This window comes from Mytilus californianus, unplaced genomic scaffold, assembly GCF_021869535.1.
Source record: "Mytilus californianus isolate M0D057914Y unplaced genomic scaffold, xbMytCali1.0.p SCAF_11, whole genome shotgun sequence".
Lineage (NCBI taxonomy): Eukaryota > Metazoa > Mollusca > Bivalvia > Mytilida > Mytilidae > Mytilus > Mytilus californianus.
The window spans coordinates 64,764,644-64,788,292 of record NW_026262593.1 but is presented as its reverse complement, the minus strand read 5'-3'; the positions used below and the strand labels follow the sequence as shown (position 1 = coordinate 64,788,292).

The 23,649-nt window shown below is 32.3% G+C and overlaps 1 protein-coding gene and 2 long non-coding RNA genes across 4 annotated transcripts in view; 2 read left to right on the top strand and 1 right to left on the bottom strand.

Annotated features, from left to right (window-relative positions):
• LOC127720532 (uncharacterized) overlaps window positions 1–23,649 on the top strand; it is a 362,531-nt gene that overhangs the window by 147,892 nt on the left and 190,990 nt on the right. The gene's annotated exons all lie outside the window — the stretch shown is intronic.
• LOC127720520 (echinoderm microtubule-associated protein-like 2) overlaps window positions 1–23,649 on the top strand; it is an 80,234-nt gene that overhangs the window by 40,503 nt on the left and 16,082 nt on the right. The window contains exons 1-12 of one of the 2 annotated variants that reach the window (XM_052227113.1): window positions 7,085–7,318; window positions 9,206–9,892; window positions 11,204–11,321; window positions 12,153–12,299; window positions 12,958–13,033; window positions 13,719–13,907; window positions 15,873–15,936; window positions 17,863–17,964; window positions 18,569–18,664; window positions 21,460–21,621; window positions 22,033–22,191; window positions 22,645–22,758. In XM_052227113.1, the coding sequence (XP_052083073.1) occupies window positions 7,283–7,318; window positions 9,206–9,892; window positions 11,204–11,321; window positions 12,153–12,299; window positions 12,958–13,033; window positions 13,719–13,907; window positions 15,873–15,936; window positions 17,863–17,964; window positions 18,569–18,664; window positions 21,460–21,621; window positions 22,033–22,191; window positions 22,645–22,758 (1,950 nt within the window). In that variant the 5' untranslated portion in view covers window positions 7,085–7,282. Of the gene's footprint in view, window positions 1–7,084; window positions 7,319–9,205; window positions 9,893–11,203; window positions 11,322–12,152; window positions 12,300–12,957; window positions 13,034–13,718; window positions 13,908–15,872; window positions 15,937–17,862; window positions 17,965–18,568; window positions 18,665–21,459; window positions 21,622–22,032; window positions 22,192–22,644; window positions 22,759–23,649 lie in introns of those variants that run through there. The other variant, XM_052227112.1, reaches the window with a different exon arrangement.
• LOC127720534 (uncharacterized) overlaps window positions 14,125–23,649 on the bottom strand; it is a 34,511-nt gene continuing 24,986 nt past the window's right edge. The window contains exons 3-5 of the long non-coding RNA XR_007990840.1: window positions 22,476–22,573; window positions 22,007–22,165; window positions 14,125–15,919 (exon numbers count right to left, since the gene is read on the bottom strand). This is a non-coding gene — a long non-coding RNA (uncharacterized LOC127720534). The remainder of the gene's footprint in view (window positions 15,920–22,006; window positions 22,166–22,475; window positions 22,574–23,649) is intronic.

Here is a 23,649-nt window from a genome sequence, read left to right as displayed (position 1 = left end):
GTCAAGTTCTGTCTCACATTTTTTTTTAAATACTAGTATTTGATACGATTTAGTTGAAACAAAATTTATTATTAAAGATGGCATGTTGACATTTATATTACTTTTGCTTTCTCTTGTCGTTTGGTTGTTGTCACACTGACGTATGCACCACATCTCCTTTTAGACATAGACGGTGACCTATTGTTGTTTAACATTTCTATGTCATTTGGTCTCTTGTGGGGAGTTGTCTCATTGGTAATCATACCACATCTTCTTATTTTTATATAAAACTTCATACAGTTTTTTCAATGTTTTTTTTCTAAAAATTTCAATTGTTTACTTAAATAGATAAATATAAAGAATAAACTGTATGAAGGATTGAAACCTGAAAGTAAACTACATTCTTTCAACTTTATTCAAAAAGCAACATATAGGATGAAAAATAACAACTATATAAGTTATCTCTATTCTGGTATATCAGCACCCCATTGTTTTCTATTCTTTATCATTTTGCCAATTTTTCTTTATCTATTCCCCTTCATTCTGCACTCTTTGACGGTATTCTGTAAGCCCCGCCCAGACACCCATACAATGCACTGTAACCCATTCATTTAAATGCTGATTGGACAACGCAACAATTCCCAGAATGCAACTGAACAGTTCTCGTTTCTAGCGATAGTAACCTGGACAATGGGAATAAACTATTGGATTTGTTTGTGGTGAACATTGATCGTTGATTCAACACCATCTTTTGACTTCATGAATAATCAAAAAGAAGTTAATTATCTTGTTTACAGAAAATCAATTGTAATTAACAAGTATAGCTATCTAGAAATTTGTTTCTTACGATTATTTTTGTTTCTAGCAACACCAATTCAACTCTTTATATGTTTTTTTTTATTTGCTAAATAATTTAAACCACAAAAAGATCAGAACCAAATTAAACAAATTATGGCCTTCTTTTCTCATGTTCTAGAATTTGATAGAAGAGCACGCGATTTTTACTTCGATTCTTGCCATTGCACTTTCCATGCGGAATCCGTGACACATGAAGCTGTAATTCTTCTGCGACAGTGATCTTAATGAAATATAGTTTTGAAATTTCAAAATACATTGCTCTAACAAATGAGTTGTTATGAACAATGCAGCTCAGCTAATGAAGGGTCATTATAAACCAATAACATTAAAAGCTTTATCAGGTATAAGAAGATAGTTTAGTTCTCATAAGATTCGCCTCCATTTTATTGTCCTAAGTCTGGAATCTTGGTAGAAGTTATTGTCTCTCTGTGCTTTTTGTCTCGTTAGAGCTTACATTTGTTATTTCGGGACCTTTTATAGTTTGCTGTGCGGTATGGGTTTTGCTCATTGTGGAAGGCTGTACGATAACCTATAGTTGCTTACTTCTACTTCATTTGATCTCTGGTGGAGATTTGTCTCATTGGAAATTATTCCACATTCTTTTTGATTTTATATGTCTAATGCAATTATTCACCAGTACGAATAAAAATATATATGGGATAAATGTAATTGAGGCAAAACGACCCATTAATTATTAACACAGAGATACATGTATGTCTCACCTAAGTAACCGTATTTATACCTTTATTGATGCCCTAACGCCGACGCTGGAAACGACACACCTACGCATAAATATTCCTTTCGCGACTATCGTTGCAAAATAATTGAAAGACATCTAGAAAGTTTGACGGTGCTCGAGATGGATATATACACATTTCACTTTCTTTTTTTTTTTTAATAGTCATGCACATGGATGCAGTTCTTCCGAAATATTTGCCCTAATCATACATTTTTTTCATGACAAGTTATCTAATAGATATCTTGATTTTTTTTTCTGTTTTTGTATTTTTTACTTTGAGTTTATCGGCATCATTTATAACGGTATCTGTTAGATTTCCCGTTATAGGTTGTAATGTACTTATTTCCTTCTCATCAACATACACATGTTTGGCGTTATCGATATCTGACAAAGAATTCCACTCAAACAGGTGCTATGCTAGGAAACGTTTTGAACTTTGAAGAATTGGTATTCCATTATCTGTTTTCTCTACCAAAATATACTAAAACTGCAGTTATGAGCCATCTTTAAGAAATTCATTATTTATGCACGCAACGTTCGGGGGTACATCACCATATTGTTAGAACCTCACACTACTCCCATGAATCTGTGATATTGCGAATTTTGATAAAGATTTAAAGACTTTTATCATTATAGCTGGGGTATGAGTTTTGCTCATTGTTGCAGATCGTACGGTCGTATTTACTTCTACGTCATTTTTTTTCTGATGGAGAGTTGTCTGATTGGCAATTATACCACATCTTCTTTTTTTTTTTTTAGAAAGTGGTCCTGGTTTGCAAAAAAAATAATGGGGAAATTGGCATTTATTTAATTAAAATTTATTCCAATTTCCAATTTAATTTAATAATATTTTATTGCAATAATCAAGCAGCAAACACATATATATTAAAGCTTCAGTTAATGAAAACAACGAAAAGAGTCACACATTGGCATGGCACAAGGATTAAAGATAAAAAACAAAACAAAACAAAACAAAACAAGGAAGACCGAAAAAAGACCAAGACAAAACAATTTCCCAAATCAAATTAATATGAAACGTACTCATATATATATATATATATGTTGTGTACAAGTTATCATTTTGTACAAATTATAATTTGTACAAAAAAATTGTACAAATTATAATTTGTATTTTGACTTTGTACATATTGTAATTTGTACAAAAAGTACCTGTATAAATTACAATTTGTACAAAATTCGACTAGAATGCACTTATAACTTGCACAACAATTTATAGTATGGATTTTGTTATAAAAAAGCATTGATACACACAACATATTTACAGAACATAATAAACCTTGTTTACAAAATACAAAAATACCCAGAGACAGCAAATGTAATTGAGTACATGCATGTCAGTTAATTCTGATAGCACAATAGAAATTGGGCACTGTGACAATTCTGATAGAATAATAAAAAATGGCCTCAGTGACAATTCTGATAGTATAATAGAAATATGTCCCACTAAGAATTCTGATAGTATAATAGAAATTGGCCCCAGTGACAATTCTGGTAGAATAATAAAAATTGGCCTCAGTGGCAATTCTGATAGTATCAGGGAAATTGGCATCAGTGACAATTCTGATAGTAAAATAGAAATTGGCCTCAGTGACAATTCTGATAGAATAATAAAAATTGGCCTCAGTGACAATTCTGATAGTATACCTAGAAACTGGCCCCGTGACAATTCTGATAGTATCATAGAAATTGGCCCCCGTGACAATTAGGATGACACTGACGTTGAAACACCAATCATACGTGCCAGGAACCGTGCGCTGTCTGGCCAACAGATCCAAACCGAATATCTAACCATGAAAACGAAACAGAAATTATCAGAACTTGCTGTGGGGTATAAAATCATTATACCAATTCTTCAGTATGATCGTACCCCAACTGATCCTCGAAATATCTGATGTGTAATCATTGAATCTGGAGAATTTGGGTACCGCACTGGAACTGCTGTAGGAATTTGAACAGGATATTTGTTGAGAAATCAAATTGAAGCTGTTAAAGACACATCTTTATTCGCAGCAACGGTTTCTGAGCTTCGACCTTCGCTACGTGAAGCAGATAAAAAGCTTTCAAAAACTGGTGGTTAGGGTTTTCTTTCATGTAAATGCAAAGGGGGAGCAAATGTAAATGTAAAAAGCAAATGATGTTGTGCAATTCCTGATGCCATAATTCACTCACATGCTCAAACAAATGATACAGAACTATTTTTTGTATTTTGTAAATAAGGTTTATTGTGTGGTCATGGAATACAACTTCTTTGGTGTGTATCAATGCTTTTTTTATAACAAGATCCATAAAGTAAATTATTGTACAAGTTATAAGTGAATTTAAGTCAAATTTTGTACAAATTGTAATTTGTACAAGCACTTTTTGTACAAATTACAATTTGTACAAAGTCAAAATACAAATTATAATTTGTACAATTTTTTTGTACAAATTATAATTTGTACAAAATGATAACTTGTACACAACATATATATATATATATATTATACCAGATAATTTTTTTATCTTCTTATAATTATGTTGTATTCAAGTTTGTGTTTGATCAGTGTTTATTAAATCAGTAATGTTTTATTCAAGTTAGTGTTTGATCAGTGTTTATTAATTCAGTAATGTTTTATTCAAGTTGTGTTTTATCAGTGCTTATCAATTCAGTAATGTTTTATTCAAGGTTGTGTTTCAGCAGTGTTTATTAATTCAGTAATGTTTTATTGAAGGTTGTGTTTGATCAGTGTTTATAAAATCAGTAATGTTTAATTCAAGTTTGTGTTTGATCAGTGTTAATTAATTCAGTAATGTTTTATTCAAGTTTGTTTGATCAGTGTTTATTAATTTCAAAAATGTTTTATTCAAGGTTGTGTTTCAGCAGTGTTTATTAATTCAGTAATGTTTTATTCAAGGTTGTGTTTGATCAGTGTTTATTAATTCATTAATGTTTTATTCAAGTTAGTGTTTGATCAGTGTTTATTAATTCAGTAATGTTTTATTCAAGTTGTGTTTTATCAGTGCTTATCAATTCAGTAATGTTTTATTCAAGGTTGTGTTTCAGCAGTGTTTATTATACCCCACGCAACGAGTTGCGGAGGGTATAATATTTTTGACCCGTCCGTCCGTCCGTCTGTCCGTCAGTCCGTCAGTCCGTCAGTCCTGTTTCTTGTCATCGCAACTCCTCTCAAACCACACAACAGAATTTCACGAAACCTTTTTAGATAATAAGGACATACTATGTAGTTTTGCATATCGACAGGAAATTGCGATTCAATTTTTTTTCTAGGAGTTACGTCCCTTTGAACTTATTTGCTTCAATGTACTACTGCAACAGTTTGTCATCGCAACTCCTCTGATACCACACAACAGAATTTCATGAAACCTTTTTAGATAATAAGGACATACTATGTAGATGTGCATATCGACAGGAAATTAAGGTTCAATTTTTTTTCTAGGAGTTACGCCCCTTTGAACTTATTTGCTTCAATGTACTACTGCAACAGTTTGTCATCGCAACTCCTCTGATACCACACAACAGAATTTCATGAAACCTTTTTAGATAATAAGGACATACTATGTAGATGTGCATATCGACAGGAAATAACGGTTCAATTTTTTTTCTAGGAGTTACGCCCCTTTGAACTTATTTGCTTCAATGTACTACTGCAACATTTTGTCATCGCAACTCCTCTGATACCACACAACATAATTTCATGAAACCTTTTTAGATAATAAGGACATACTATGTAGATGTGCATATCGACAGGAAATTACGGTTCAATTTTTTTTCTAGGAGTTACGCCCCTTTGAACTTATTTGCTTCAATGTACTACTGCAACAGTTTGTCATCGCAACTCCTCTGATACCACACAACATAATTTCATGAAACCTTTTTAGATAATAAGGACATACTATGTAGATGTGCATATCGACAAGAAATTATAATTCAATTTTTTTCTAGGCGTTACGCCCCTTTGAACTTATTTGCTTCAATGTACTTCTGCAACAGTTTTCATCGCAACTCCTCTGAAACCACACAACATAATTTCTTGAAACTTTGTAGATAATACGGACATACTATGAACATGTGCATATTGACAGGAAATTATGATTCAATTTTTTTTTCTTATACAATTTTTTTTTCTTACACATATTTTATTTCTCCAATGACAATGTGGGGACGTGGGGTATGTGAGCGCGCTCACTAAGGTTTTTTAATTAATTCAGTTATGTTTTATTGAAGGTTGTGTTTGATCAGTGTTTATAAAATCAGTAATGTTTTATTCAAGTTTGTGTTTGATCAGTGTTAATTAATTCAGTAATGTTTTATTCAAGTTTGTTTGATCAGTGTTTATTAATTTCAATAATGTTTTATTCAAGGTTGTGTTTCAGCAGTGTTTATTAATTCAGTAATGTTTTATTGAAGGTTGTGTTTGATCAGTGTTTATTAATTCAGTAATGTTTTATTCAAGTTTGGTTGATCAGTGTTTATAAAATCAGTAATGTTTTATTCAAGTTTGTGTTTGATCAGTGTTTATTAATTCATTAATGTTTTATTCAAGTTTGGTTGATCAGTGTTTATTAATTCAGTAATGTTTTATTCAAGTTTGGTTGATCAGTGTTTATTAATTCAGTAATGTTTTATTCAAGTTTGGTTGATCAGTGTTTATTAACTCAATAATGTTTTATTCAAGTTTGTGTTTGATCAGTGTTTATTAATTCATTAATGTTTTATTCAAGTTTGTTTGATCAGTGTTTATTAATTCAGTAATGTTTTATTCAAGTTTGTTTGATCAGTGTTTATTTTCAATAATGTTTTATTCAAGTTTGTGTTTGATCAGTGTTTATTAATTCATTAATGTTTTATTCAAGTTTGTTTAATCAGTGTTTATTAATTCAGTAATGTTTTATTCAAGTTTGGTTGATCAGTGTTTATTAATTCAGTAATGTTTTATTCAAGTTTGTGTTTGATCAGTGTTAATTGATTCATTAATCTTTTATTCAAGTTTGTTTGATCAGTGTTTATTAATTCAGTAATGTTTTATTCAAGGTTGTGTTTCATCAGTGTTTATTAAATCAGTAATGTTTTATTCAAGTTTGTGTACGATCAGTGTTTATTAATTCAGTAATGTCTTATTCATCCCGTATTATTATTTACCATTGTAATAGGTATATATTATTTATAAATTTATAAAATATCATTTTCTCGCATTCAGGGTAGATTTATGTATACAAATTAGTTTAATGGTTTTGTTGTATGCTGACAGTTGAACATTCCTTTTTTTTTTATAACTTTTCTAAAAAAACGCATAAGCCTCCCGAGTATAAACTGAGTTAACAACAGCAACGTCATTATCATGATGATATCAATACGACTAATTAAAAGAGAGGCGAAAGATACCAAAGGGACTTTTAAAATTCATAATTTTGTAGATAATTACATATCATTTGAAATATGTTTTATATTCGACATGACTTTTTACTCATGGGATTTGTGTTTTTTCCTTATTAAATTTCAATTAACTTAAACAGAATAAGTTTTAAATATTTTATTTCAACAAGAAACACTTGACTGGCAAAGTTTGAAAAGTTATTGTTTTTCCTTGGATAATATATTGATTCATATTATCTAGTCATTTGTAACATACACACTGTTGTTTGGCTTTAATTTGTTCTTGTGGTTTTGAGTTTACTGCTATTACAATGTATAGAGCCAGATTAACGGATTCAGAAAACTGGGTTAGTACAATTTCTTTTTTTTATAATTTTTTTTTACATCTTTAAGTTGTCTTGTCTTGTACTATTTCATTGATTCATGAATTGATATCAATAATTGTGTACAATATATGGTTCCAAATTAGGAGAATTTGATATATTTGGCGGTGTTGTTACTTAAGATAATGGTACCCATTCACGTTTTTTACGATTTCGCGGCTTTTGTTTTCCTTTCTTTTTTCTCTCGTCTTCTATTAAAAAGAGTTTATGTTATATTTTTTACATTTAACACTAAATTATAAAATTATGATATTACGGTACCCGTTAAGGATCTTTTGATCGACCAAGGACTTGTTTTAACTCCATTTTATTCATTAATCATAGAAATCGGATTGGGTTATGAATTAGATGTGTGTATGTTAGTTTCCAGTATAGGTGTTTGTGTATGATTTTATTGGAATGTTTTTTTTTATTCGTTAAATGTTACTTTTCTTATTCGTGAGACGTCCTTGCCAACAAAATGAATTAAAAAGACATATTGTAAAACACGAAAATATAAGGAAAAGAGAAAAACGGATAAAAAAAATATAGAATAAAGAATAATGAGGTGCTAAAATATAAAGAATAGAGAATATTTGGCAAAAAGTGTAAAGAATAGAGAAAAATAGCATAAAAATTAAAGAATATAGAAATGAAGGACCCCCATCCAGACCATCATAAAGACAAGTAATTGTCAACAAAACGCTACATAAAAAACTTAAAATAAAACAATAACACAACAGAAAGACCGCGGGTTAAGTCGTGTGCCCTGGAAGGTTCAGAAGTTTCTGTTACACTAGTTACACCCGTCGTATTGCTTATGGTAAATAAAATACAGAGTTAAATCAAACGTCAGATTCTAATTATATTCTGAAAGAAAACTTTCTACAACCAATTCATAAGATTAGGTCATACATTTTGAAAACACTTCATTACCAGCAGCCTGGCATGTACTAAAAATTCGTTGTGACGAGTTGTTTGCAAGTAACACAGTGAGAATCTTCGTCAGTATCACATTGTGTTTCTTCACGGTGACGTGTGTGTCGGTTTTACAGTGCATTTTTTTCACAGTGAGATGTTTGTCTGATCTACGGTGCGTTACTTCATGTTGACAAATGTGTCGGTTTTACAGGGCGGTTTTTTTCACGGTTAGATGTTTGTCGGATCTACAGTGCGTTACTTCACGGTGAGATGTTTGTCGGTTTTACAGTGCAATTTTTCAGGCTGACATGTTTGTCGGTTTTACAGTACGTTTCTTGACTGTGACATGATTGTCTGTTTTACAGTGCGTTTCTTCACGGTGACACGTTTGTCGGTTTTACAATGCGTTTCTCACCGATTACAAATGTCATGTTTTATAGAGGTTTTACAGTGCGTTTCTTCACGGTGACATGTTTGTCGGTTTGACAGTGCGTTACTTCACGGTGACATGTATTTCGGTTAAACGGTACGTTACTTCACAGTGATATGGTTGTCAGGTGTACAGTGCGTTTCTTCATGGTGATACGTTTGTCTGTTTACAGTGCGTTAGTTAATGGTGACATGTTTGTATGTTTTACAGTGCTTTTCTTCACGATTACAAGTGTCATGTTTAGAGGTTTTACAGTGCATTTTTCACGGTGACACGTTTGTCGTTTTACAGTGCGTTACTTCACGGTGACATGTTTGTCTGTTTTACAGTGCGTTTCCTCACGATTAGAAATGTCATGTTTAGAGGTTTTACATTGAGTTTCCTCACGGCGATACGTTTTTCCGTTAACAGTGCTTGTTTTCATGATAACACGTTTGTCAGTTATAAAGGGGTCTTTTGTAAGATAACTTGCGAAATTTTTCCAAATGTTATACCGTTCTCACACTAGATTATTTTTTCAGAGTGAAGTACAGGTTGTGCAAAGTGACGATGAAGACGCTGTCTATCCAGAACACCGACCGGCCACGGAAGTCTACATGTCTCAAAATCACGCGCAAAACGAGATGAAACGATACGAGACAGTTGGCGGAACGAAAAAAGAAGATTCTAAAAAAGGCAGGAGAGTTACGTTTTTTCGAAATGGCGACATAAACTTCAGAGGGATCAGCATAAGTATTAGTCAAAACGATTTCAGGAACTTTGAAACTTTATTAGTGTTCTTAAATGGTAAAATCCCTACCACAGCAGGAGTAAGATATGTTTTCTCCCTACCTGACGGAAAAGAAATCAAAAGCGTGACCGAGTTCAAACACGGGAAGGCATATCTGGCATCTAGTGTAAAAAAGCCTAATATAAAACTGCCGTATGGTTACTCTAGAGAGACGGATTGGACATCAGCGCGACCATCACCAGGCAAAGTAAGGAAAGATGAAGTTCATCTTTTTAAAAGACCAACGTCACCGACTCAGTCACCCACGCGCAAAGCACGTGTAATAACTGTGGAAAATAATTCTAGGAAAGAGCTGAAAGAGAAAGTGATAATAGACCCACAAACAAAACAAAACTTTGAAGATATTCTGTGCATAATAGGTGACCTAATCAATATGAATGTAGATTCCTTGTATACACGACGGAAGCCTTTCAGAAAGGTAGGTTTTACTTAATTCTTCTTGTTCAAATTGTCAGCATTCTGCAATTCGCCATTTCAGAATCTGATGCATTCTGGGTAATATTTTTAAAAGTGTACACCAAAACGTTGTGATTGGCTGACAACACCCTAAACAATGGAATCTAAACCAACGACGTGACATTATTTTAATTTTGCGGTACTAACAATGAAATTTCTCATAGTCCTTTTGATCCTGAAGCTTCTGTCTTACTTGGTCTTTAGAAGTATGAAGAGATACCTATTATACATTCCATCTCAATCTACAATTAAAATCCTAGATATCATCTTGAGAAGTTGTATAATAAAAGGTATACCCTTTACTTTTTTCAATAAAAGAACTTTTAACATTGCAATTTCGTACTTTATATCGAATAAGTATACGTATGTTGCCATCTAGATGTCTTTTTGTTATTTCTGTCGTTCGGATGCTGTCTTGTTGACGTAGATATTACATCACTTTTTATTCATAAAACAAAAATTCCACACCCAACTGTTTCTGGACCTATGTACTGCATGATGTCCATCCCTCAATGTGTTAAATGTACTAGACCATTCAGTTATTAGGAACACAAACAGTTTTTAGGGCCTGGAGGTAGAAAAAAATGACTCCATATAACGTCGATTTATACTGATACTTTCTTTTAGTGAATGTGGTTTATGTTCTTTGGTCATACTAAAAAAGTCTTTCAAAAATCAACGAATCCAGACAATACTGAACCATACTTGGACAATTTGGAAGATTTAAATGAAAGCGGTTTATAAATATTATAGCGAAACCTGTAAAATTTGTATGATGATTTTCATTTAATAATTAGTTTATTCAGCTTAAAACAAATATTTGTTTTGCTATTTGTTAGAAAATTGGCTATTGCTTATCTTCCGCAAATCCTGTTGCATTCAAATCAAATCAATAATTTTCTAAATTCAATTACTGCTATTACCAAATAATTTAATCTTGATGTAACACGTCTTCTGATTGGCTGAAAGTCTTTTGTCGACATAATTTTGTCATGTGACCGTGACGTCGTCAACGAATTTTTCATGATTTAATTCCTCCTTAAAAATGAAATTTAGAATTAAATTATAAGGAATGACTGTTATATTTTCTGTCTCTTTGAAATAACCTCAAAAATGTGGTGAAAACTTTTAAATAATTATTCAGTGTGCACCACATTTTTGATGTTATTTCTTCATAGACAGAGAAAATATCACAGTCATTCCGTAAATATTTTTCGTTTTAAAAATGAGATGAAATAAAGATTTATATTAAGCATACACATAAATTTTGTAGGTTGTTAGTTTTTCGCAGCTCTTCCGTGAATTTAAAAACCATGACATGTTTATTGCTTGCCAAGAAGGAGAAGACCCAACAGATAGGAATAGTTACCATGGTAGCAACAACTCAGACAGTAAGTTCATTATATGAGGATCTTGCTGGGGTTTACAGGGTAGAGAATATTGGCCAATACTACAACAAAAAGGGACCAAAAAATAAGGGATAGAGAAAAATGGGGACTAAAATAGAAAGGATGGAGAATATTGGACAAAAGGATAGAGAAAAATGGCTTAAATTGAAGAATATAGAATTGAAGAACCCCCACCCAGACCCTCAAATTTCACATAATTCCTTATCTTTCGTAAATCAAAGCAGCATGAGTCGCTTTCGTTCATCTAATTTGTATAATCAGATTTTAGTTTTTACTGTTTTACCTTCACTGATAAATTATTCAATGCCTCACAAATGTGAAAGTATACCAGCGTCTAATTAAAGATGCTAATCTGGTTCCCTGATTCAAAATGTCATCATTCTTGTTTAATATACAATTTGAGATATAGCTGCAGAGTTTTAATGAACTAAATATGTCTGGCGTTTGCTGTTTAATTTCTGTAGAGCTGCAGAGTTTTAATGAACTAAACATGTCTGGCGTTTTGCTGTTTAATTTCTGTAGAGCTGCAGAGTTTTAATGAACTGAACATGTCTGATACTTTGATGTTTAATTTCTGTTGATTTACAGAGTATTGATGAACTAAACATGTCTGGTACTTTGGAGTAAAATTTCTTTAAATGTTAAAGAGTATTGATGAACTAAACATGTCTTGTATTTTGATGTTAAATTTCTGTAGAGTTGCAGAGTTTTGATGAACTAAACATGTCTAGCATTTTGATGTTTAATTTCTGTAGAGTTGCAGAGTATTGATGAACTAAACATGTCTAGCATTTTGATGTTTAATTTCTGTAGAGTTGCAGAGTATTGATGAACTAAACATGTCTGGTAGTTCCAACTCAGATTCCCCACCGCCAATGGAAAATGGTTTTAGTACCAGTAGATCAGACAATAACTTAGAAGACGACTCAGCCAGTGTACTCATCAATGGAAAGATAAGACGTATGTATAATAAACAGTCTGCATATAACACTATGTCAAAGTGCTGATTGATAGCAATATATAGTTTTTGTATGTCCCATCAACACAGGCCGTATTATGGTGTTCATTCCCATATTCGTACGTCGTGCGGTAAGGCCAAGTTTTCCAAGAACGTATTTCAAAGTTTTGAATAATCTTTGAAAGCTTTTTTTTGATACATTATATTTTGTTTTTTCACTTGATTTTTTGTTGTTGTTGTTGTCATCCCTTATATTTTTTTAACACTGTAGCTTGTCCACTAGATGTCTTTTGTCGTTGGGTTGCTGTCTCGTTGACGTATACCCAATATCTCCTTTATTCATATTTGGACCAATGAATCTCAGTTGTAAAAAAGTTGGCAAAATAAGCTCTTTTTTGTGTTTTGTATCCCATTCGCAAGTTTTTTTTGTACTGGTATGCTATTACTTTCAAAATTGATATTCTTGAAATTGAAAATTCTAGCGAACTAAAATATGTAAAATGTGTTACAATATCTTTTATACTTAACCAGTATTTGGGCATCATGAAAACATATGAGTAGGTATTTTCATCCGACTGATTCGGTCAGACGTAACTGAAAAGACAACAAGACTGCCCGATATGTAAAAAGAACAGTAAGAGTTCCATATCTATTTTGCAGGATACTACCCACCATCGATGTCATATCCAGACGACGAAGCCGGCAAACCAGACCGGAAGTTGAAACTTGAATGGATGTATCCTCTTTGAGAAAGGAGGTTATCATTATAACCTGTGTGAATTCTATGGCTCATGATTTCATTTTCTTTTTGTGACAATTTTTGTTTTATTTTGTCTTCCTAAAACTGATGTGGGCAACTTAGAAGTCATAGTCATTAATATTGGGGGGGGGGGGGGGGGGGGGGGGGAGTCCAACCTCCTCTTTTTTTTGACGATCAATGCATTTGAATAGGGACATATATTTGGAACCCCCTTACTCCTGGGTTGGAACCCCCTTTTAAAAATGGCTGAATCCGCCCCTGTATCTCCTGATTATTATTTTGACGAGTTACGATTATTAAAGAGCCAAGGCTCCGTGTTGAAGGCCGTCCATTGACCTATAATGGTTTACTTTTACATATTGTGACTTGGATGGAGAGTTGTCTCATTGGCACTTATACTACATCTTCTTATATCTATTATTTTAAAAATCATGATCAATTCGTTTTATACCTTGTACCTTCACCAAATTCTTTATAAATTGACCTTATTTTCAACCATGTACTAGCTATACTGTTTATACAAATAAAGAATAGTTTTTTAGCTTGTCCATTTGTAAATTTTATTTTGTCAATAATAATGCAATTATTCGTGTTTCATACAGTCATAATCCCTTTTGGGCGTGGCTGTGAATTCGCATTAAATACCTTAATTTTTCAAAAGATATGGGTACCACGCAAAAGAAAACAGCAACAATCTTTTCGTATTATCCAGTGGAGAGATCGCGTATGCTGTTGCTTCTGTTGTCGTTTTGTATAAATACATTAGGAGTAAGGACAAAGATAGAGACAGTGTTAAAGATAGAGAGGATACACAACGACTATATTTAGGTCATACAGAAGAAGTAACAAGGTACGTTTATTTAGAAGGTCAAATCTCAAGCAGGTCACATCTCAAGTAGATCACATCTTGATGGAGGTTTGATTTGAGAAAATCAATCAAGCATTAAGTCAGCCTTTAAAGTTAACAACAAAAGTGAAAGTAAACATGAAACCCTACAGCAAAACAAGTTGTATTTATGTACTGTCAATGCAAAAATGTTTGCAATGTTTTTATTATTGCAAACAATGTATAATCGTTTTTATTATTGCAAACAATGTATAATCATTAAGAAACTTAAGTTTTCATCTCCCTCAGAAAAAGTTAGCCTTTAGATGGATATGAAACTTATTCTAGGTCCTTTTTTGGTCATGTAGCTCTTTAACTGCTTTGGTTTTTTTATATCCTAGTTGTTTTTGGATATTCTGCTATGATCGTTCCTGGTGACTGTGAATCCAGGGAACCTCTGGTTTTGTCTAATTTCAAGTTTTCAAAATATGCGTTTCGTTTACAAAAGACTCTCATCAGTGACACTCGAAGCCAAAAGAAAAAAAAAGCCAAATAAAGTACTTAGTTAAAGAGCATAGCTCAGGTAATCAATTCCATATTTGAATAATTTTTTTCTTTCGAATTTTATTCAGTTGCTAACGCTGTTCATACATCATGTACATGACAGGGATTACACAATTAAAATGCACAATTTAAAAGATATGCATTTCAAACATCATATAAATTTGATAATTTATCACGCTTACGATGACAAATATTTATTATTGATATCAAATTCTCTCATTGTTTTTGTTACATCCAACACTGTATGCATTAATGAGCATATAGACATTTATACAAATGTTTTGGCTTATTATTGTTATTGGTACGTTCACGAAGAATATGAATACATTTTGAAATCTAATCATGCTAAAAATATATTCAAAATAAACTGTATTGCACATGGTCGACTCTATGAAAATTTAATGTATATGAATGTCGTCATATACTTGTCATATGTCATTTTAGAAAAGCTGATTTATACATAAAAACTTACGATATCAGTATCAAGAAAAATAAAAATAAAAATTAATTCTAATATTTTTTGTAATATCGTTTACAATTAAATAACAAAAAGGAAAAGGATTTGCGCGTTTGTTTTTAAATTTTGAGCATTTGGAAATCAATTGTACTCGGACAAATTTCACTTGAGTGGAAATTAGCGATCATGCTGAAGTTCCTATTAGTCATATATAACTCCTCCTGTTTTCATTTGTTTATACATCATTGGCTTTTATGTTTTGGGGTTCTGAGAGATCCTGGTGTAGCCCAGAAAAGTGCTTCGGGCGCACGACATTTGTGTTATTTTCATTGTGTAGACAATTTAAGGTGGCACATAACATTACAGGGAGATAACTCTTTAAAAATCGGCTGAACGTTTTAATCACGTTCTATTGTTAAGGAAATATTAAGCTTTTCAATGATCAAAATTAGTGTTTGTCACACTGCTATATATACAATGAAATTTTTCCCGATAAAGTGTGTGGTTCAAGTTTGTTTAAATTTTTATATTTTTGTCAAAGGGTCAAAGTAAATATTTTATCAAAATTTTATGAAAATGTTTGGTACCACCTTAATAGGAGAATTGGAAATAACAATCATGAATAAATGTGAAGTTGATAAAAATTTGCCGCATATGAATTGTGAAATTAAAATCCTCACAATCAAATTGCATATCTTTGATTCACTACATAACCTTAACTATTGTTCCTTACAAAAGCCCTGTAGTGTACCACAATATTGTAAATGTAGTCCATCTTTACAACATATTTGATAAATTTTAGAAATAGTTATTCAATCTGCAACAAGCTTAGCTGATGGAGAGTTAAATCATTGGCAGTCATACCAGATCTTTTATTTCTTTATATAAGAAAATAAATGTCCCAATCTGAATTGTATGTATTTCAAATTCTGTAATACGAATTAGAATTCTACATTGTTCCTCTTCAGCATGGCTTTAAATCCAACAAACAAGTCCATTGCATCCGCTCAGATGGCTGGAAAAGAAAACAAGGTAATTTAAAGCATTTAAAAGATGTCAGCTTAATATGTTTACACCTGGTTTTTGGTGGGTTTCGTGTTGCTGTGATTGTTCACTGTGTATCATCACCACCGGATATAAGTACCCTTGGCCTGGTTCTCTGTTCATTGTGTAAGAAAAACAACATTAATGTACAAATAGCTATACGCTGGTATTTGTACAGTAATGCTGTTTTTCTTAGACAATGAACAGAGAACCAGACCAAGGGTACCTGTATCCGGTGGTGATGATAGTACACAGTGTTGTTGTTTATCTCCACATCGTTTTTATTTTGGTCATTGTGTTGTTTGACATCACTGAACAAATGACCTTTAAATGCTCCCTTGATATCTTCTCTCTCTTTTTATGAAAAAGTTAAATCACAAAAATACTGAACTCCGAGGAAAATTCAAAACGGAAAGTCCCTAATCAAATGGTAAAATCAAAAGCACAAACACATCAAACGAATGGACAACAACTGTCATATTCCTGACTTGGTACACATTTTATTTCTAATGTAACCAGAGGGCATGATTCTTTTACAAAATCATCTTTGTCTCCTCCGGGATTCGAACCCGCAACCTCTGGGTTACAAGGCAGCGCTTTAACCGACCGAGCTAAAGAAGTACTTCCTTAGCTCAACCGCTTACGGCTGACTAAGTATTTACTATACAAGGACTAAGTATTTACTATACAAGGACTAAGTATTTACTATTCAAGGGAAGAAAGCTCGTCACTCTTCCCCCACCTCAAGAGTTATCATACCATTATGACTCAAACAACACATACCCTAGCTAGAAATCCTCTCTAACTACCGTGGGTTTTTTTAGTTTGGCGCCAAATGGTACCGGAGAGCATGATTCTTTTGCAAAATCATCTTTGTCTCCTCCGGAATTCGAACCCAGGACCTCTGTCTTACAAGGCAGCGCTTTACCCGATTGAGTTAAAGAAGCACTTCCTTAGCTCAACCGCTTACGGCTGAATAAATATGTACTATTCAAGGGATGCAATCCCGTCACACTAAAATAGAAAGGGAGACGGATACCATACACAGCTACACATGTACTTTTTAGTACTATAACTTTTAACAATTATTGATTCAAGTGACCTACTACGAAATTTTCACTCGAATACTCGATCTTATAATCGAGTACTCGAGTTTTCGATGTTATTCCTTCTTTTTATTAATGCCAAATAACCAATAAAACAGATTAGCTTTGAGTTATATGCCTATATCAAGTCCCCTCATGCGTCACTTCATATTCATATCAATTAGAATAAAATGGAAAATGTTTATTTTTATTATTACCATCGACTCTAAACATCTTAACGACTACTAGGCACAATACATGTAGTATATTTATAATTAATGTGACACTCCATTTTGAATTAAACAAAGTTATCGTTATAAAACACATGGGAAAATCCTGAAAATTAACATATCTTACATAAGGACATTGGTAAATAGATTCTATTAAAAAAACTTTTACTTATGTATTTACAGATTACAGAAAGAAAACAATTATCTTTACCATGATAACTTAGAAATAGCAGTTACCAATTAGATTGATAATAAATTCAATTTAAATATGAAAATGATAAAAGACTCGGTGGAACTAATAGATATTGATTGTTAAAAGTACTCATAGACTATTGCATGTATTAACAGTGCCAAGCGAAGAGTATAACGGGTGTCGTTGCGTTAAAAAATCTCTGGGGTAATCAATTTGACTTGCGGATAGATATTTGAGTCAGAAATATACAGAAGAAGAAAATATTTACCGAATTTGGCAAAAAATTGAATTATTATAAATACAAAGACAACATAGAGAAGAGTTCATTTGATTATTTATAAAAGTAAGACAATGTGTTCAATCAATTACACAAGTTTATTGATTATTTGTATATTTTTTCATACAGGCCCACATCCGGGTATGGGATTGTAAGACTTTAACGACATTGAACGTCATTGGTGTCGGATTCTTTGATTCTGGGATCTTATCAATCAACTTTTCGCAACAGGTAAACATTGTATCTTTATTTAATGTTTGGCACAAGTGACGGTTTATTTCGGGTCTACCTCGAGAGAAAAGAAATGTTTCCATTATAATTAGACCAAAACAAATATGCAATCTACTTGAAACTTTGTTATAGGATAAAAACAAATTGTGCTTTAATATTCTATCTTAGAATATTAACTGACTTGCTTTGAAAAAGACGGAACTGATGACAACCCGATACTATATATAGGCAGATATAAACTAATTACTAGTCTAACATTTGGTTCAGGATGTTGACTTTTTAAAGTGTCATAGCTTTACTGAGATAAATTGCAAAAAAGAAATGTATTAAAAATTAGATGTGTCCAGAATTATACTGAATTAAATGTTTATTTAGTGTACTTAACAATTGTAGCAAAAGTAACATGCTGTGTTTTCTTATAATTTCAATATGTGACTTATGAAAACACGGCTGCATTGAAGTCTAGACATAATGTTTATGACACACAGAAGCACAAAGCTTACGAATGGGCTTCTGATTGATTAGATAAGCGTTTATCTAAAATGTTCATTTTATCGTCGAATAGCTATAAACGTTTTAAACGGATAGTTTATAATTGTTTCAGAGCAATGGAAGCTTTCTTTGTGTGATGGACAACGCAGAAAAACATGTTCTTAGTATTTGGGACTGGCAGAAAGAACGAATGGTGGCAAAGACAACGGTATGTACCAGCATTCAGCTCACATAATTAAAATTATTTCAAATTCAAATGTTTTCGTTATAATAAGAAATCATATATTGGTATATAATAAAACATTTAAAACATGAAAAAGACAAAAATAAATTTTTAATCAACATTGCTTGAGGTATATTATAGGATGATCAAAATATTTGAAGATTGTTTTTATTCATATCGATGAAAAAGTGATTCAAGAGATTTATGTTTTAATGGTAATTGTAAAATATAGTCATTTTATCCTGACGGTATTGCTGATCTAATAGTTTATGGGCTGTTCGACAGACATAACCATAGGGAATAGGGAATATTAGAAGTGTGGAAATTAAATGTATTCAAATTCAAATTTAAAAAAAAAAACTTGAATCTTCAAACAATTAACAAGAACATTTTGTAACAATTGACGATCTGTTTTGTTCCCCCACAACATAAGATACATGTACTTTGAAAATGAATGCATTAAAGATAACTAGGTTTCAAAACGCACCAAAGCAACCAATTCTATTTCATTCAAATTTGACAAGAGAAAAATAGAGGTCTTACTGATCAATTTCTACTACCATCACATTTCTTGATATCTGCCAGTTCTTTGCTAAAACTTGAATGTCTCATTCGTCTGCTCATGTTCAATGAAGATGGTTATTTATTTGCCAAACAATCAAGTACTCCGCAAGTTAGCATAAAAAATATGAGTGGAATGAATGTAATGAAAATGCTTTATTTTCAATGTACCTCCAATAGAAAAAGGTCTGTACTCAATTTGCACTGTTTCATTTCACAACTGCATGTCACAAATACTCCTGTGTGACAACGTGTGTGCATATAATATAGTCAACTACAACACTTTGCACATTAAAGATCATACATAATACATGCTACGCTATTTGAAAATAACAATGACTGTCTACTGTTGAACATATAATATTAGTAATTTTCACCAATACCACTTACATAGTTAATTCAATTCCTGTGTTTATACATTTTGTTACACTAAAATTCACTTTTTAGTATGATTTGTTTCTTGACTGAGAATATAATACCTTCATTGATAGATCAAAGTCTTTCTTTGAAGCATTGTAAGTCTTTCAATATTTGAATGACATCCTCATAATAGCTTTTCGGACGCACCAAATATAAAAAGTTTCATTTACATTCTCAATGCCAATAATAGTTGACCAGAATACTCATTTGTTATCGTGATAATATTCGTCTTACAAAATAAATATTAACTTCAAAAATAATTCGGTTATATCAGGAGACGATGTCGAAATATAATGATGTTATAGATTAAAAATGACATTTATGCGATTGTACTCTGTCAGTTGGACTTAAAAGGTTATAAGGGTTAAAGTTCGGCAAATATTCGAAGACATGACTTCAATTTTACCAACAATAATCCTTTGCTCAATTGCTTTCTTGTAATCAGAAATCAGTAATTAATACATGATTTTTCATTTCCTATTGTTAATTATCCATTTTTAGATGGTGACGTTCCCTTGTCATCATCTTATGGTGTTTATATATCTCAACCTGTTCGATTCGCTCGTGTATGTAACAACGTATTTGATTTCAACCTCTGTATTACTGAAAAATTATTACACCAGGGTTTTCGATATCCCAAACTAGTCAAAACATTTACTAAATTTTATCATCGATACAAGGACATCATTCGTAAATATAAATCAACATGCAGACATCTTGTACGTTCAGGTATTTCACATTCAATATTTTATGGTAATATTCATTACAAAGCACAAAAATGTAGGCATTCACCTCAAAAGCTAACCAAACCTTTAAACATACTTATTCGGAAGGGATATAGTTACGATACTGTTGTCCGGTCATTAAGGATTGCATATTTTGGTATTAATATTGATTCACTCTTAGGGTCTTTGCATCGGAAATAAACATATTTATTCTAAAACCAGTTGTTGGCATGATACGGGTTATGTTCTTCTCATATATTATATGGTGGTATGATACTAAACCCCTAACGGGAGGGATTATACTTGATTTTCATATGAGGAAGACATAATCTTTTAATCAGTTTAATTGAGGTCTGGAGCTGGCATGTCAGTAACTGCTAGTAGTCCTTTGTTGATTTATGTATCATTGTCATTTTTCTTAGTTTCTTTTGTTACCTATTCTGACATCGTATTCGGACTTCTTTTAAACTGAATTTTACTTTGCGTATTGCTATGTGTTTCTTTATTCTACATTGGCTAGAGGTAAAGGGGAAGGGTTCAGATCTCACAAAACATGTTTAACCCCGCCGCATTTTTGCGCCTGTCCCAAGTCAGGAGCCTCTGGCCTTTGTTAGTCTTGTATGTTTTTTAATTTTAGTTCATGTTTTGGAGTCAATTTTCACTGAACTAGTACACAATTTTATTTAGGAGCCAGCTGAAGACCACCTCCGGGTGCGGGATTTTCTCACTGCGTTGAAGACCCATTGGTGGCCTTCGGCTGTTGTCTGCTTTTTGGTCGGGTTGTTGTCACTTTGACATATTCCCCATTTCCATTGTCAATTTTATGCTGATATGAAAATCATATAACTCTTGAAAAACCAATATCAGGTTTGTATCAGACTAATATTTGTGAAAACAAATTATGTACGGCATTGTCGGCCATTCTAACTTTAGTGGCTTCATACTTTTTTCCTTTAGTGTTAATGAATAGTTGTGTCATTAGTAATTATATTGAATCGTCTTATTTGTATACTCTTCTTACAAAAATTGTTTCATTGAAGTATGGATATATAATGACAACAATTCTTGCTTCAGACGTCAAATCTTGCAGTAAAAGCAGCATGTTTTTACAAATACAACGACACTATACTGATCACATATGGACAACAACATGTTTATTTTTGGAAACTGTTCTGGGATCCAGTGAGGGATAAAGAAGGCAGGATAATGAGGGATAAAAGGAGTGGACTCTTTCTAGTATGTACACCTTTAGCCATTGTGTGAAAAATACCTATTTTGTTTAAACAATCAAATTTGTTTAACTAAGGGATACGACTTTTCTTTTCAGATACCTGTATTGTAAATATCAAAGTATATAGAAAAATTCATTGAGCGTCGTGAATGAGTCTTTTGTAGACGAAACGCCCGTCTGGCGTACACAATTTTAAGCCTTGTATCTATGATGAGTTTATTCACAGCACTCATACAATACCAATAATAAAAGTAGGGATGTATATAGATAAAACAATCAGGACAAAGTGGACGACCCAACGGAAATTACTAGGATTTGTTTTGTAATCTGAAGTCTGTTGCAGCGATCAACTGAACATACATGCATTGTTAATTGGTGAATTGTCCTTACCTGATAGTTTTATCATTTTCTTACAGGGTGACATACCAAATGAAATATGTTCACTTGCATTCTCTGCCAAAGGGGATGTTTTAACTGGTGATTCCAATGGTACCATAACAGTTTGGAGTCCTGATGTTGAATACATCTTCAGTATCAATTTGGATTTATCTGAAACGATGAGGAATGCGCACAAGGTAATTGTTACCATTACATAGTGCTATTTTTTATATGCTGAAAGCGAAATGTAATTCTATGTACATTAAAGCAATCCAGTATTTTTAATTGTATTGTACGCTTATTTCTATACTTTTAATACTTTAAACATATCTTGCACATACAATTTTATACACAAAATTACACTAAATAATCTTTGAAAATTTACATTTTGGTCCTTAAATTGACTGGTAGAAAATTTAATTTCAGACGTAAATACATTTATGAATGATTAAATAAACATGATAAAAGGACTGTTGCTCACCACTTAGTAGAAATACCTCCAAATGTATAGTCTTGGTTGGAAAAGCCATATCTATGTAGCAATTCCATCTGTAGAATGAAGATATGAACACTTTAAAACTGAAATCACAAAAAGATAGATATACTTCCACTAAAATAAGTGTATCAAAAATAGTTCATATTTGTTGTAGCATCCTGTTACTTCATTATATATGCTAATGGACAATACTTTGATGACCGGTGGTGGATTAGAAATCCGTGCCTGGGACAGTATAAATGGGTACAGACCTGCTAATGCTAGAGTGGTAAGGATAATATACTGTTCATTTTGATAATCAAATAGACCATAATCGTAACGAAGTTGGTATTCTGAGCAAGATCTTAGATTTTCCTTTTTTTTCTTTTTTTTTTTCTTTTTTCTATATCTTTATCTTTTTCTTTTATGATTTTGAATGTTTTAGTAATTTGCTTTTAATGTGTAAATAATCGTCTCTCGTAGTTCTATATGAATGGCTTTTACATTTTTGTGATTTGTTTTAATCAATGTGTTATGTATTTGTCTGTAAAAGGTGAGACTCTAACATATTGTATTGTATTGTATGATTGATTGATGCCGTTTTATGAACAGGTGCAATTACACCACATATATCACGGTCTACAACCTGTTAAAAGAGACGTCCAGGCTTTCAACATAATTCATTATTTTCCTATTTTCCTATTAGGCAAACAATTAATGCACTTGAAAGGACGATAGAACATGATACAAATTGGATTATTTCCCGTTTACCAAATACAATCTCAAATAACTACAAATGCATTATAAGTATGTTAGATAGATCTGATGTGTAATGCGAACGTTTCTAACAAGAGGTGAATATAAACGTTACTTTGTATTTAACCGACACACTGAGCCGATAAGATATTACTGTACTCGCTCACAAGATACCAGATCGTATAGTAGACATGCTCGTGTACCCGAATACTAGTCTTTGTTCAAACTTCTAAATCTCATATGATTTTGAGAACAGCTTTTAATAGTTTTAAAGTTGTTGTTTTGATCTAGTCGATGATCGAACCTATGTTCTTCTGCAAATAAAAAGTTTGACTTAGGAATAATGTCACAGAGGATGACGGCAAAGCAGAAGATACTCAAGTTGTTGAAGCTTCTAGTCATACTCCGTGTGGATTTCAAAATG